The sequence below is a fragment of the Cnephaeus nilssonii genome (genome assembly GCF_951640355.1).
Source record: "Cnephaeus nilssonii genome assembly, chromosome: 13".
NCBI classification, from domain to species: Eukaryota; Metazoa; Chordata; class Mammalia; order Chiroptera; family Vespertilionidae; genus Cnephaeus; species Cnephaeus nilssonii.
In genome coordinates this window covers 66,596,930-66,612,297 of record NC_137084.1, presented here as the reverse complement: position 1 = coordinate 66,612,297, position 15,368 = coordinate 66,596,930, and the positions used below count along the sequence as shown (strand labels likewise).

General features: G+C 40.7%; 1 protein-coding gene across 2 annotated transcripts in view; it reads left to right on the top strand.

Annotated features, from left to right (window-relative positions):
* Window positions 1-15,368, top strand: part of TRPC6 (transient receptor potential cation channel subfamily C member 6) — a 109,471-nt gene that overhangs the window by 60,446 nt on the left and 33,657 nt on the right. For both annotated transcript variants that reach the window (XM_079787618.1, XM_079787617.1), the window contains exons 2-4: window positions 939-1,713; window positions 10,791-10,976; window positions 12,640-12,804. In XM_079787618.1, the coding sequence (XP_079643744.1) occupies window positions 939-1,713; window positions 10,791-10,976; window positions 12,640-12,804 (1,126 nt within the window). The remainder of the gene's footprint in view (window positions 1-938; window positions 1,714-10,790; window positions 10,977-12,639; window positions 12,805-15,368) is intronic.

Below are 15,368 nucleotides of genomic sequence, written 5' to 3'. Positions count from 1 at the left end.
ATAAAAAGCTTCTGCACAGCAAAAGAAACCATCAACAAAACAACAAGAAAGCCCACTGCATGGGAGAACATATTTGCCAATGTTATCTCCAATAAAGGTTTAATCGCCAACATTTACAGGGAACTCATACAACTTAACAAAAGGAAGATAAATAACCCAATCAAAAAATGGGCAATGGACCTAAATAGACACTTTTCGAAAGAGTACATAAGGAAGGCCAAGAGACATATGAAAACATGCTCAAAGTCACTAATCATCCGAGAGATGCAAATCAAAACGACAATGAGGTACCATCTCACACCTGTCAGAATGGCTATCATCAACAAATAACAAGTGCTGGTGAGGATGCAGAGAAAAAGGAACCCTCGTGCACTGCTGGTGGGAATGCAGACTGGTGCAGCCACTGTGGAGAACAGTATGGAGTTTCCTCAAAAAACTAAAAATGGAACTTCCATTTGACCCAGTGACCCCACTTCTAGGAATATTTTTCTACTTTTTAAAAAATATTTTCATACTCTATATCATAATGGTGACTGCTTATGGGTCTTTTTATGCTTATACTGTCCGTGATTTAAAAAAATGTTTTAATATCTATGTGAATGACCCAGAGAGATTATGGGAATCACCAGTCTTCACCCCAAATTGGAATGTTAAAATATGCAAAGTGCTTGGCTTTCTTAAAGGAGAAGTTCTTGGAATCCATTAACAAATAAATGCCTGTGGGGAAGCACAGAAACCTGTGTCCGAGTGATCATTCATCCGTCGCTCAGGGTCTGCTGGTCAGCCCCGGCAAATGCATCTTCATTTTATATTATAGTCGGTCCAGAGACAATGAGACAACATCTAATATACTTGAGGATTGCATTAGATGGCAAGTCATTTGGCACACTAAATTGCTCTTAATATGATTTGTTCACAATTTTTCTATTTTATTACAGCCGAGGCACCGACAACAGACTGGCCCACCGGCGGCAGACAATTCTCCGGGAGAAGGGGAGAAGGTTAGCTAACCGAGGACCAGCATACATGTTTAATGATCGCTCCACAAGCCTATCTGTGGAGGAGGAACGCTTTTTAGATGCAGCTGAATATGGCAACATCCCAGTGGTGAGAAAGATGCTGGAAGAATGCCTCTCACTCAATGTCAACTGTGTGGATTACATGGGCCAGAATGCCCTGCAGTTGGCAGTGGCCAACGAGCACCTGGAAATTACAGAACTTCTACTCAAGAAAGAAAACCTCTCTCGTGTTGGGGACGCCTTGCTTCTAGCCATCAGCAAAGGTTATGTGCGGATCGTGGAGGCCATTCTCAGTCATCCCGCTTTTGCTGAAGGAAAGAGGTTAGCAACCAGCCCCAGCCAGTCTGAACTCCAGCAAGATGACTTCTATGCCTATGATGAGGACGGGACCCGCTTCTCCCATGACGTGACTCCAGTCATTCTGGCCGCCCACTGCCAGGAATATGAAATTGTGCACACCCTCCTGCGGAAGGGTGCTCGGATTGAACGGCCTCACGACTATTTCTGCAAGTGCAGCGAATGCAACCAGAAACAGAAACATGACTCCTTTAGCCACTCCAGATCTAGGATTAATGCCTACAAAGGCCTGGCAAGTCCAGCTTACCTGTCTTTGTCTAGCGAAGATCCGGTCATGACGGCTTTAGAGCTTAGCAACGAGCTGGCAGTGCTGGCCAACATTGAGAAAGAGTTCAAGGTGGGTCTTTAACAATAAGGACTTCACTCTCCACAGGTCAAAGTCAAGGTATATTTACAAGCTTCCACTGTGGGCTCAGCATTGTGCTAGTTACTGTGGACAGTAGGCAATTTTACATTTTTTTCCCCAACAAGCTCTTTGTTATAATTACATGTGGTAAAAGTGGTGATGGCAAGCATTTAGAGATATTCTGCTATACACTAGACATTTTACAGTTATTATGTCTAATCTTTACCACAACCTTGAGAAGCATTACTTCCTTTTTAGATGGATAAATGGAGGTATAGAAAGGTTAAGTAAGGCCCAAGATCCACAACCGGTAAATGACAGCTGGATCGGAATCCAGCTGTGCTGTACTCTAAAACCTAGGTTCCTTCTCCTATAAAACTCTGTTTCTGTGTTCAGAGCATGGTGATCAGTGCTGCTGAGGTCGGAAAGATGAACAAGCTGCAGGAGGTCACAGTTTGACTTGAGAGACATAAGGCTCTGGCTATTAAAAATATTCTGGAGAGAATTAACTTTACATCTATTATTTGTGCATTTGAACAAAACTACATACATTAAACACCATTGTTTAATATAACAAATATATACAAAATTTGAAAAGTAAATTTTGAATATGTGGCACAACTCTTATCGGAAATGAATTTTTAGTGGGATTAATTGTGTTCACACTTTTGTTATATATTTAATGAGATTAAAAGGTATATCCTGCTAAGAATATCTTGGTGAGGCAGCTAGCATGTTACTTTAGTTTTTGTTAATAAGCTATATAAATTATTAAAGATTTTATGAAATAAAATGTAAAAAGCGTTGACTGTAGGTAGAATAAATATTTCTTGATATGATTCAGCAACTACCTTTCTAAATTACACACAATGGATCGGAAAGAAAGCATATAAAAGTTTTATCCATCTGTGTTAGCCAATGTCGTAGGAAAATTCTGAGTCCTGGAAACCATTCCGAGTCACGTTAAAAAGAATCATCGTCACTAATTTTTTTCTACCTTGGCCATTTGAGATGCCTTTCATTCTAGCTAATGATACACTCCTAAAGATGAGCATTAATACTCGTTTAAAAGAATAACACTTACTTTTAAGTACATGAAAAATTTATATTTATATTCAGTATTCCCTACCCTTGAAGCCTTCTCTGCCATCTTCTCCCTAGACTCTCATTCAAGAGGGATGTGTTTTTTGACAATTGTTGGAGAATGAAGGGGCAAATATATTAAACAAAAGTTATCATTGTTCCTGTCACTGCACAATATCATGCTTCTAAATTCAGAACATCCTAACATGAACCAGCACATTGTGTTTCTATCACTAAGCGTTAAGTTCAACAGAGATGTGTATTAGGACAGGGAATTTCAGGGACCCCTCAGGGTCTATGGGACCTGGATTAATCATTAAAAGGGGATTCCTTATTGCTGGCTACATGGGTGGGTAAGAGTGGAGAATTCTTTTGTAAAAGGGCAAAATATATATTTTTAAGGAAATTAGTTTGAGGAAAGTTGAGGATCTGGAAATTGATTCTCTTAAAGCTATCAATGTTCTGTGGTCCCTGAAAAGTCTTCGCAGTTTGAAGGCAACTAATCTATTTTGTGAGTCAGAGTATATGACCTTTCACAAAGATTTTTGTAAGCTCTAACATATAACTTCCTAAGCTTCTCCCAGACTCTCCCCTCCATAATAGCCTCTAGTCCAAGCATGTCAAACTCAAAGGCTAACATGGGCCGAATAAACAAGGTTTAAGTTTACGTGGGATACAAAAAAACAAAAGCTTCCATTTTCATAGAAACGTAGGTTTATTTCTATAGAGATGCTGAATACAAAGGGCTGAAAGAAATGAGTGATTGTTAACATAAAATAATAGAACATTTTAATAAAAATTAATATTTTTTCCTGAACATTAACTTACCAGACACTGAATAACTGCACAAATTAATAAGCGTAATGCAAATAAACCTATTTTTCTTGTTCTCTGAAAGCAAAATATTTCCTGTTGTGCACACCAAACAAGTCAGTCCAAGACTAATGACGTGGCAATCGGCTGCTAAAATATTTGCTGCTAGTATTAGTGGAGAGAAAGGTGTGCCTGCATGTAAGGCGCATAAGGGAAATGAATGCAACATGATTATAGTAATCAGTCATTAGCGAATGTTGTAATTCATTATTAATAATTATGTATAACAGGATATTGTAAAAAGTTATGAAATTTTTATTAAAACGTTTCTTACATACTGTTATATTGGTTGGGCCACAAAAATATTCATTGTGGGCTGCATGTGGCCCACAGGCCAGGAATTTGACATGCTTGCTATAGTCCATTAATAAAAGAGGCCAGAGGAGTTACTATTGAGTTTCACGGGCAATTTTAGTCTTGCACCTTGAATCTCCTAAACTGAACAAATTGAATTTATTACCCATATCACCAGGTCTGTAGCTGGCTCCATGCAGAGGTACAACCCTGCCACAACACAGAAATCTAACAATTAGATGAAGCCACAGGAATAAGAAGAAAACTAATAGGCTTGAGGAATTACCTGTCTTTAAAGAGAATGGAGAGAAATTAAATTCAAAAGTTTTTTACCCATTCAAATTCAACTTTCATATTAAATTTTTAACAATAAATTTTTGCTTTGGGCACATGAGACCTCAGCCACCTTAAACTTGGGCTAAGTCTAAATTTTGTAGCAAATACCAAATCAATCCTATCTAATAAAGAGGGAATATGCTAATTGACCATCACACCCTCACAAAGATGGCAGCACCCACAGCCAATAAGAAGGGAATATGCTAGTTGACTGCCACGCCCTCAAAGATGGCAGCACCTATAGCCACAAGATGGCAGCGCCCAGTCCCCTCAGCACTGCCGGGCTGGCCCCCAGGCGGGTCCGGCTGCTCCACGTGCCTGCCTCCGGAGTCACCAAGTCCCCTCATCCCCCCAGCCACCCAGGGCCGGTCCGAGGTGCAGGCAAGCCTCAGATGGCAGCTGCCCAGCCGCCCAGGGCTGCCCAAGGCACAGGCAAGCCTTGGATGGTGGCTGCCCAGCCGCCCAGGGCCGCCTGAGGCTTGTGCTGTTGGCAGTGGCAGCAGCAGAGGTGTGATGGGGGCATCGCCTTCCCCTGATCGCCGGGTCGCCTCCCACCCTTGAGGGTTCCTGGACTGTGAGAGGGGGCAGGCCAGGCTGAGGGATCCCCCTCTAGTGCATAAATTTTCATGCACTGGGCCTCTAGTAATAATAATAAAAAAGAATACCCACAACTTACCTTTTTGATATCAAAGAGAGCATGACTCCTGGCTTTTCTCCTTGACTCAAGACTAAGCTCAGATAAGATAGAATAATCTTACAGACAAGGAAATCAATACCAGGGGTGGTTTTGTCAGAAAGTTCATTCTCCTAAATTTCTAATTTTCTTTTAGCATCTCAATATGTACCTATGACTTATGTCTTTACACCCTTTTTGAACTAATTGATACTTTAGATCATTGGTGGTAACAGACAGTATTACCCTATTATCACCTCTTTATGCTCCAGGGATTGTCATCGTCCCTGTCATTCTGGATAAGTAGCTTTCTGGAGCTTTTGCAGCTCCTTCATGTCTCCCCAGGGATCTGTGCCCACACATGCACATGGCCCTCCAGCTGCCTCTGCTGTTGACTTTGAGAAATGGGGAGGTAAAGAAACTCCTGCTTCATCTGTTTTTAAACCGTTGCTATGTTCTGGTGTGCAGATGTTCAAAATGTCTGGCATTGTTTGAAAGGGAAATATCCTCTAAGAAACTGGCTGGGCTGGAAAGTAGTTTTTGTTAGCAGAAAGGCAGTGTAACTGTTATCAGACCTTAGCAGGGCGACAAAGAGTGTCGCTAAAGTACTCAGGAGCCTACAATGCAGAATCACAGCATCAGAAGCACAGGGCTGGGATCCAGGCCAAAGAGGAAGGAGGCAAAGTACCTTTTTTGAGCTTTTTGAGTTATTCTAAGTGATTTACACTATAACTTTATGATATAGCAGCAATTGCATTCTCCATAATTAGGGGAAATCCACAGAGGGCCAGACAATAAAGTAACCTAAGATTATACAGCTATTAAGTAGTAGAGCAAGAATAAAAACCCAGGTATGTTTTGTACCCAGCCATGTTCCTTTCTTTACCTCACTCTGCAAAATTTTGGATTACCTCCTGTGTGCCACACGCTGCACTAGGATGTGAGGACTCAAACATGAGTAAGATCTGTAAAAGTCATTGCTCTGAAGGATGTTTGAACCTACTTGAGAGAGGCAGATACATAAACTACATAAACGCACTAATGTACGAGTGTGTATGTTCTTGCCTTTGCCTTTCCTACCCTAATCTGAAGTAGGTGGAGAGAGAACCTCAATTCGGGCAGAATTTTAGATCTAAGGCAAGTCAGCCATGAGGCGGGAAGTGAGTGCAGCAGTTTGCATGGGAAGAGGCCGCAGCGCCCACAGCCATGGGTTCACTTCCCTGCCGCTCTCCGGCTGCGGGGGACCTGAGGATTTCTACATGAAGGGAACAGTAAAGGCTGGTTATCAAACACCGTGCTAAGTTAAATATGGAGCCGCTCATGATGGCAACCATCAATGTGAAAATCAGTAACATCTGCTATGTCTGACAAAAATCTTTAATTCACATTTGAAATTGTATCTCATATCTTTCCCTTTTCTTTCTTTTTTTAATCCTCCCCTGAGGATATTTTTTCATTGATTGTTTTAGAGAGAGTGGAGAGGAGAGGAGAGGAGAGCGAGAGAGCGAGAGCGAGAGCGAGAGCGAGAGAGAGAGAGAGAGAGAGAGAGAGAGATATGAAAGAGACACATGATCGGTTGCCTCCTGCATGGGCCCCTACTGGGCCAGGAATGGAGCCCGCAAGTGAGTCACATGCCCTTGACCCAGAATCAAATCCACGACCCTCAGTCTGCAGGCCCATGCTCCAACCACTGAGCCAAACCGGCCAGGGCTTTCTCTTTTCTTTAGAGTAGTGTAACTTTTATACCCCGCACAATCCCACCCAGTGGGTACCGTAAATACATGCTTGCTAATCCTACACCTGCTGTAACAGAGCTCAATGATCAATGTGACATTCAGTGACAGTTATTCTGAAGAACAGGGACAATCTGACATTGCATGTGGTCCCAAGAAGCATGGCTGGCTAATAGATAATAATATTCTGTACTTACCTTAATGTTCAAGAACATAGTGTCATTTTACAAAACACCTGTCTTAGTAAGACTATGGCACCTGTCGCACAACTGGTGCTTATAATATTTGTTAAAGAATGCATGAAGATGCTGCTCGGGAATCCCAACATGCTTTTATATTTGTTAGCACAGCTTTGTGACGAGGGAATGAGAACACCTGAATATTGTTTATAAAATAATGAAAACAATAATCCTATATAGTAAAAGCCTAATATGCTAGTGTCCAGTCAACTGGTCAGCCATTCAACCAATCAAAGCGTAATATGGTAATGATATGCTAAGGCTGCTCAACCGCTCGCTATGACGTGCACTGACCACCAGGGGGCAGACAGTCAACCAGTCCACCAGTCACTATGATATGCACTGACCACCAGAGGGCAGGCGCTCCGCACTCCTACCAGTAAGTTAGCTTGCTGCTGGGGTCCAGCCGATTGGGACTGAGCAAGACGGGCAGGATACACCCTGGAGCCCTTCTGGGGTCTCTCCCTGGCTGGCCAACCTCCCACATCTCTCCCCAGCTCCGATCGTGCACCGGTGGGGTCCCTGGACCTGGCCTGTGCCCTCTCGCAATCCGGGACCCTTCAGGAGATGTCGGAGAGCCGGTCTCAGCCCAATCCTGCAGGCCAGGCTGAGGGACCCCACCGGTGCATGAATTCATGCACCGGGCCTCTAGTAATTCTTATAATTACCAGGAAGTTGGCATTCATATTTGGTATAATCTTCCTGGCAACCCTGAAAGTGGGTACTATATTATCCTCATTTTACACTTGAGAATTTTGTGGCTTTAAGGGATTAAGTCATTTGCCAAAAGCCATGCAGCTAGTTTCAAAGTGGTTGCTGCTAGTTTCAAACCCAGGTCTGCCAGTCTCCAAAGCCCAGGCAGTTGATCAGTGAGAATTAAGGCATGCCCTTTCCCTGTTAATGTCTACCAAGCAAACTTCAATCTTTATACAGAAAGGAAAGCCAGACATTAAAATTACAGACCTTAACATCTCTTCTACTGTGTCATATGCAACTAAGATGACCCTCTGAAAAGATAATTTTAACAGGGACATTTTTATGTCTTATAATCTCTTAAACTCTGTTCTGTGAGCCCATTATCAGTCATCTCTTTTCAACTCAAAGGTTAATAGGCGAGCACCCACTTCTGATTCATAGTGTGTGGTGCGGGTGTGACACAAAGACCTGACCCAGAATTAAATCAACCCGCCGGCTTCCCTTTTCTTTTCAAGGAACCAAATTCCCCGCTGCATCTGCTAATGAACTGCTGCCAGCATTTCCTTCCGAGTTTTCACGTCAGTTTGTGAGACCTTGAAATATGAAAACATCTGTAAATGGGTCCCCAAGGTGAAAGAAAGAGCATAGATTTCTAAAAGCAGTTTTATTTATTATTTTTTTAAAATGGGATTTTGTTCTCCTCCCCCCCCCCCCCCGCCCCTGCTTGAGAATATGTGTTGAGAATCAGCAGCAAGTTGGAAACAAGGTGTGAAACAGCGCAAAGCTCCTGCGCTTTACTTTTTGTCCATATGGATTCTCCGCAAAAGCGTCACCCACGGTCGATGGGTCACACTTTTTTATTTACTTTATTTTATTTTATTATTTCATTTTATTTTATTGATTTTTACAGAGAGGACGGGAGAGGGATAGAGAGTTAGAAACTTTGATGAGAGAGAAACATCGATCAGCTGCTTCCTGCACACCCCCTACTGGGGATAGAGCCTGCAACCAAGGTAACATGCCCTTGACCAGATAGAACCCGGGACCATTCAGTCCGCAGGCCGACGCTCTATCCACAGATCCAAACAGGCCAGGGCTCATACTCTCTTTTTAAATGTCTAATTTCACCATGAGCCTTCTTAGAATTTTACAGAGGACTGATTTTGACGACTACACTTTGCCTTTGAAATGACTATGGCTACACCCACACTGAGCGCTGCAAAGAGGAGAGGTTAGGTGCATCAGATTTTGTCAGAATTCCATGGGCTGTTAACAAATGTCAGGAAATGGCCTGTTTTCAAATCTTGCCTCTGATGATATCAAGTAAGATAATTGTGTTTTGTGGGATGCTTGCTACCTGCTCATCACCCTGCGATGAACTTTGCACGTGTGATCTCTTTAACACTTAATTTCACTAAACCTCAACTGTAAAATGAGAGCAATCATAGCACCTGCCTCATAGAGTGGTTTTAAGATCATGTGGCTAAAAAACAGAAGACCTGGGATATGATGAAAGGAATATTTATCCCTGAAAGTCCAAGTTTCTAATTAGAGTACAGTGAACGAGTATGTACAACCTCTGCATGTCCACACCTCAGTGTCTGGCCCCACGACCCTAATTGACTACTTCATGGAAAGGGTAAAGCTGTTTCCTTGTACCTCTGTTTATACTATCTGAAGAGATATCTTTTCAGAACTCGTTTAAACCATGCTCAGCTAAGATATAATTTGTTTCAGCAATTTCCTTTTATATAAACTGTCTGCACGTGCGGTTTAGCGATGTGCAGCCTGTTTATGAGTTACTAAACTGAAAGGTCACTTGGCATGCTTTGCCGAGGGGTGCATTAGTAGGTGTTTCCCACATTCCCAGTATCAGCTCTTTTCCTATAGACTTCCCCAAAATATTACTTACTGACTGACACCCAGAGGCAATCATATTTTCCAACATATTTCTCTCTGGATCTTTCCAAGGGATCTTTTCATTCCAAAGCATATTGGTGGCTTCAGGACGGGGGAGACAGCTACCTTTGAATCTGCAAAGCTGGCGTTAAGGGGGATACTCTGCCACTGAAGCTGTGTAACCTCAAGGGACCTTAGTTTTTCATGTGCAAAATGGGAGTAGTATTTACCCTGCCTGTCTCCCAGTTCTTTAAGATGAAAATAGAAAGCAACATACAAAGAAGAGATAAAGTAACCTAATTCTTAAAGGCAAAGAATTGGGGGCCAAACAGCATTCGGTTTAAAGGCTGATTTTGACACTTAGTGGTTGCAGGGTAGTTGGACACATTATTTAACCTAACAGAGCAGGAGACTGTGAAGATGAAATGAGATAATATCATCCAATCACAATGCAACAAGCTCTAGCTAGTAGGTTTCTTGATTAACGTTGAGTTATGAATGGTCTTATTTCAATGTAATAGAGTAGAGAGGAAGGAAATACTAGAAAAGACCCGAATGAACATGTGAATTCATGCTGTATATGTTGGATAGGAGTTTTGGCATTTAAATAAGATCTGCATTCTCTAAACCTTGCCAGCATAATACGAGGTCATCAGTGATAAATTACAATGAAAGCTTTTTCATTAAATTTTCTTTTCTCCAAAGAAAAGAACCACAATTTGTAGATTTTATATTAAATTTGCCTTTTGACCCTGTGTTTGGCACATAAAGTTCCTCAGTAACCATTTATTAAATATATAAGTGACATGTGTTTGCGTTTCCCCGGAATCTCTCCAAAGTCCCATTCCTCAAGTTAAACAGCGCAGCTTACAAAGTCTTCCAAAGACCTACCAAGTGCCTGTTATGTGCCTGGCTGATGGAGTTGTGAACATAAGAGATACGATGTATGCAGAGTAGTGGGGAAAGTTGCTTATTTTGTATTTCTCCTGAATCAGCCGGTGAGCGTGGCTCAGTACACTACTTTGTGATAACTTCGATTATGCTTTAGACACATTTCCTTTTTTAGGACCTGAAGAAAGTCTTTACGGTGCTAAGATATTTCAGAGATCACTCAGCAGAACAGCGATGAAGGAGTGTTAGAAGAACAGTAAACTGAAAACGGTTTTCTCCACTGAATATCATAGTGAAAGATGCTACTTCTACATTATTGTTTTCTGCTGTTGTTTGTTTTGTCTTTCCTAGAATGACTATAAAAAACTGTCGATGCAGTGCAAAGATTTTGTTGTTGGACTCCTTGATCTGTGCAGAAATACCGAAGAAGTGGAGGCCATTCTGAACGGGGATGTTGAAATACACCACACTGGCAGAGACCACAGTCGTCCAAATCTCAGCCGTTTAAAGCTTGCCATTAAATATGAAGTAAAAAAAGTAAGGTCAGGCATGAAGCCTATTTCCATTATTTCTGTTTGTATTGGTGCTAAACAAGGATGAAGGAAGGGTTGGTTGGCATCCTTCAGTTGAGCTGGGTTTTCCTAAGGAACAATTGCTTTAGGCAGATTCTCTAATGAATACTGAGAGCCAGTTTATGAGGCGTCTAACCTACCCTGAACGACAGTCTTTAACAACCTAGGCTTCCTTATGGGTGATTCCACTTTCCTGTACTTCACTAAGGACATAACCATGACTTTTGTGTGCCCAAATCACAAGGCATCATTGTTTAACCCAACTCCAGGTTCCGTTTGTTGTTATGTTCCACTTCCTTCTTGAGCGCATTTGAATCTCCTCCAACTGTGTCTTTATTTGTGGAATATTTTTACTCCCTGTTTTTATGTGGTTTACCCCTCCCCCACAGAATTCTTGACTGCTTTCTTAGGTTATGTGTGATATCTTTTTTAAAAAGTTTTTAAAGCTAAGTTGTTTAATAAATGTTGTATAACACATGCTTATGGTAAGTTTTCAAACAGCACAGATGTATCCCCTTTCTATCTTCCCACTTCGTATAGAAAGTAGTGAATCAACATTCTATTTCTCTCCTTACCAGAGGGAAGGGGTGGGGAGAGGATGAAGAGGATAGAGGAGGTCAGATGCAGTATACAGATTATGTATTAGAGAATTTACAACTGAAACTTATATAATGTTATTAACTAATGCTACCTCAATAAATTTAATTTACTAAATTTAATGTGAGAATAAAAAAATCTGAAAAATAAGCTTTTTTAATTGAAAGAGTTTATGACACAGAAAATAGAATAGGCAGTCCATAAACTGACCTGTATATGTAAATGAGAATTTAGTATAAAATAAGTTTAGTGTTTTAGGCCAATATAGAAATGATGGTATACTATTTTTAAAAAAAATATTTAAATATCTGGACTTGCAGGGTTTTTCCATTGTTCCTTCTAGTTGAAAAACCATCTATATATACAAAAGCCTAAGCGACCACCTGACCGGCCAACCGGTAGCTATGATGCACAATGACCACCAGGGGGCAGACACTCTGATGGGTAGCTGTGACACGCACTGACCATGAGGGGGCAGACACTCAATGCAGGAACTGCTGAGCTGCGGTGACTTGGCAGCTGTGGTTCTTGGGTGACGCACCCAGAACCAGAGAGGAGGGAGCCCGATTCTGGGGTGCGTCACCCGAGAACCACCCTCTCACAATCTGGGACCCTTCGGGGGATGTCGGAGAGCCGGTTTCAGCCCGATCTCCACAGGCCAGGCCGAGGGACCCCACCTGTGCATGAATCTGTGCACTGGGCCTCTAGTATAATTTTAAACATCCTTGTGTAAAACACTGATGGATCTTTCCGCAATATTAAATTAAAAAAAAAAATGTTTATGCTTTGGAAGAAAGCCCATTTGTTATGAAGGGAATGTTTGATAAATTGGAATCTCCTAAGTTGTCGAACACATACGAGAACATCCTGCCATCTTGCTTGCTGTCCACTAGATGCTTTATGTTTGTTCCTTAATTCTAACAATATTTTTCATGGGCAAGAACAGAACAAGGCATTAGAACAAAAGAAAATAGTTTATGCTGAACTTTTCTTTAATCAAGCTGCTCAATGTTTTGTCAATTTCCTGCTAGTTCGTAGCCCATCCGAATTGTCAGCAGCAGCTTCTCTCCATATGGTATGAGAACCTCTCCGGCCTGCGGCAGCAGACGATGGCAGTCAAGTTCCTCGTGGTCCTCGCTGTGGCCGTGGGACTGCCCTTCCTGGCTCTCATCTACTGGTTTGCTCCGTGCAGCAAGGTATGTCTGTGAGACCTGGGCCTCTGTCGTCTCCTGGAAGCATGTCTAGTTGAATATATCAGAGGCGGTTATGCATGGAAAATTCCCTTCCCAAATGAACATTTTAGGAAGGTCATAGTTGGGCTTAAATAATCTTATTATTTTTAATGTTGCAAAAATAACACATCTTAGCTAGGAAATAGAAAAAGAAATGCCACGAAGGGAACATTCACCTGTAATATCATCACTGTTAATATGCCAAAGAAAGCCTCAGTGACTATGGCGATATATAGTCATGTCTATTCATATCTTTTTATGGTTTTAAATGAGGTTACATAGCATACATTGACAAGGTATTTCAAATAACATTATAAAAGATAAATGTGTTTCCTCTATTTTTCCTCTGGCAAAATGTGACATGAAATTTTTAAAAATTTATTTTAGCTAATATGGCCCAATAAATCTTCATTTAAATAAAGGACAATCATGTAAAATAAAACACACTAATATAATGTAGATTCAGTGAAGAATATTTATTTTAAAAGACAGCCTGGATAACCTTTTTTTTTAAGCCAAATCTATCTGCCCAGGCTTTGCTGAAAATATGTTCAGATGGACCTGGCCTTTCATTGGTGACAGAACAAGCCTGAAAAATATTCAGATGTTTGAATTCTGTTAACAGGCACAGACATTTGTCTGTCCTGCCTTGCCAGCTATCTTATTTTCCATGCTTTGGAAGCCGCATTTCTGGAACTGTTTAAGTTACAACTCCGACAGACTGAAATAATTCTACCGCTACATGGCAGCATGTCTGCGGGGCCATCTATTTATGTGCTCTGCAGAAATGCCAGCTGAATCACTTGCTGGTCTTCAACAGCGGCATGACTCACTTTCAAACATTTGTAAATGTGGGGGTGCGCACCAATACCACCACTACCAACATAGTGTTTTATTACTTAGGCACACGCGAGGTGCTTTTCTCAGCAGCTTTTGGTAGAAACCCGATGCAAAGCCTTTTCCTTTTTAAACATGATGTGAACTTCATAATTACTTCTGGTGCTGACGATAGGAACGAGGCACTTTCTTATGAGTGCAAAATCTATCGCCCTTACAATACATACGGCCCCAAATTTACCTCTAAAATATAAAGGTTGAAAAGAATGAGATTTACAAGAATTAGGAATTTATAGCAGATTTGCTTCCAGAAAGTTATGATTTTTTGTCTTCCCTCTTTCATAGGAATACAGATTGCACTTCGGGAAAAAAAAAATCTGAATTGTTCTTAGTAGAACAAAGGTCATGTCAATGTATATAGTCTCTGTTCTGCTTCTACTCACATTTCCTGAGTCTTCAGAGATTTCAGATGAATTTAAAGGGGAGGAGTTTTTGAATTATATATCCTGTGATCAGTTAAAACATAATAACTTTTCTAAGCTGAATAATTGTCCTTCCCCCTATCCAGTGAGTTCAAAAGCGTAATGTGTTCCAGAGTTTGGTGTTTTGACAGCGAATATTTTTGGCAGTCCTTAGAGTTACACATTACCTAAATTTTGATTGAATCCTAATTAACCTTATTTCCTTCACTATTTCTTCTTCCCTGGCCATGTTTCTGTCTGGCATCTGTTTTCCATCCTCGTTTATGAACACTGAGGCAAATAATCAAATTAAAAGGACACTGTCAAGGTATTTTCTTCTCATATTAAAACCTCTTTTACTGACTGTTATTTAGCCTTTGAATCATGATGGTAAAGTCCATTTTACAATTTTTCCATTTAGCAATGAACATAAACATTATTTGCAGGTTACAGAATTGATTTTTTATGGGGGAAGATTGCTTAAGCTACACTGCTGCTTTTATTTAAAGTACTATTTTCCAATACATCCACGCAAGTTAAGCCAGATTGTACTGTAGGCCTGTGCACCTTGACAGAGTCCCATTTCTGTTTGAAGTTGGTTTTCTTTTTTCAGATTGGCTCTCTTCTCCTTCCAGAAACTTTTTCTTGGTCCTTACTTATACTGTTTTTCCACTATAATCTAAATATCAATGGCTTTATGCTCATTACCATAAAAATAGGTCATGCTGTGGTTTCAAATTATTTTAGTTTAAGTTGGTGTCAACTTTTCTATTTCTATTGGTATTTGGGTGTTAGGTGTTTGGTCATCAATAAATACTTGAAAAGAGTATGATCTATAATATTTAAAAGCGTCTATTTCTTTCAGTGCTTCCACTCAGTAATTTTCCAGGTACATCAATTGTTTACCTCGTTCATTGATGAGTCCCTCACTTTACAGTTTTGGTTTTTTCCCAGAAATTTGTTTACATCTCAGGAGATACAAATGACAAATTTTACTAAAATGGAAAATCACTTAAACTCCTAAAGTCCATGAAATGGTACCAAAATCTGCCTTAGTTTAAAGAAAAACACAACTCTCAGTGATTTTGTTGGCGGTGGGAAAACAGCACCAGATGTTAACCAGCAACCTTAGTTCTTGAGTTCTGGCTGAGAAAGAATTCAGAACCAAGACAGATTATAACAAAAAGGTTTATTTAGAAAGAAATGGGCTCAGAAAACAAGATAGAACAA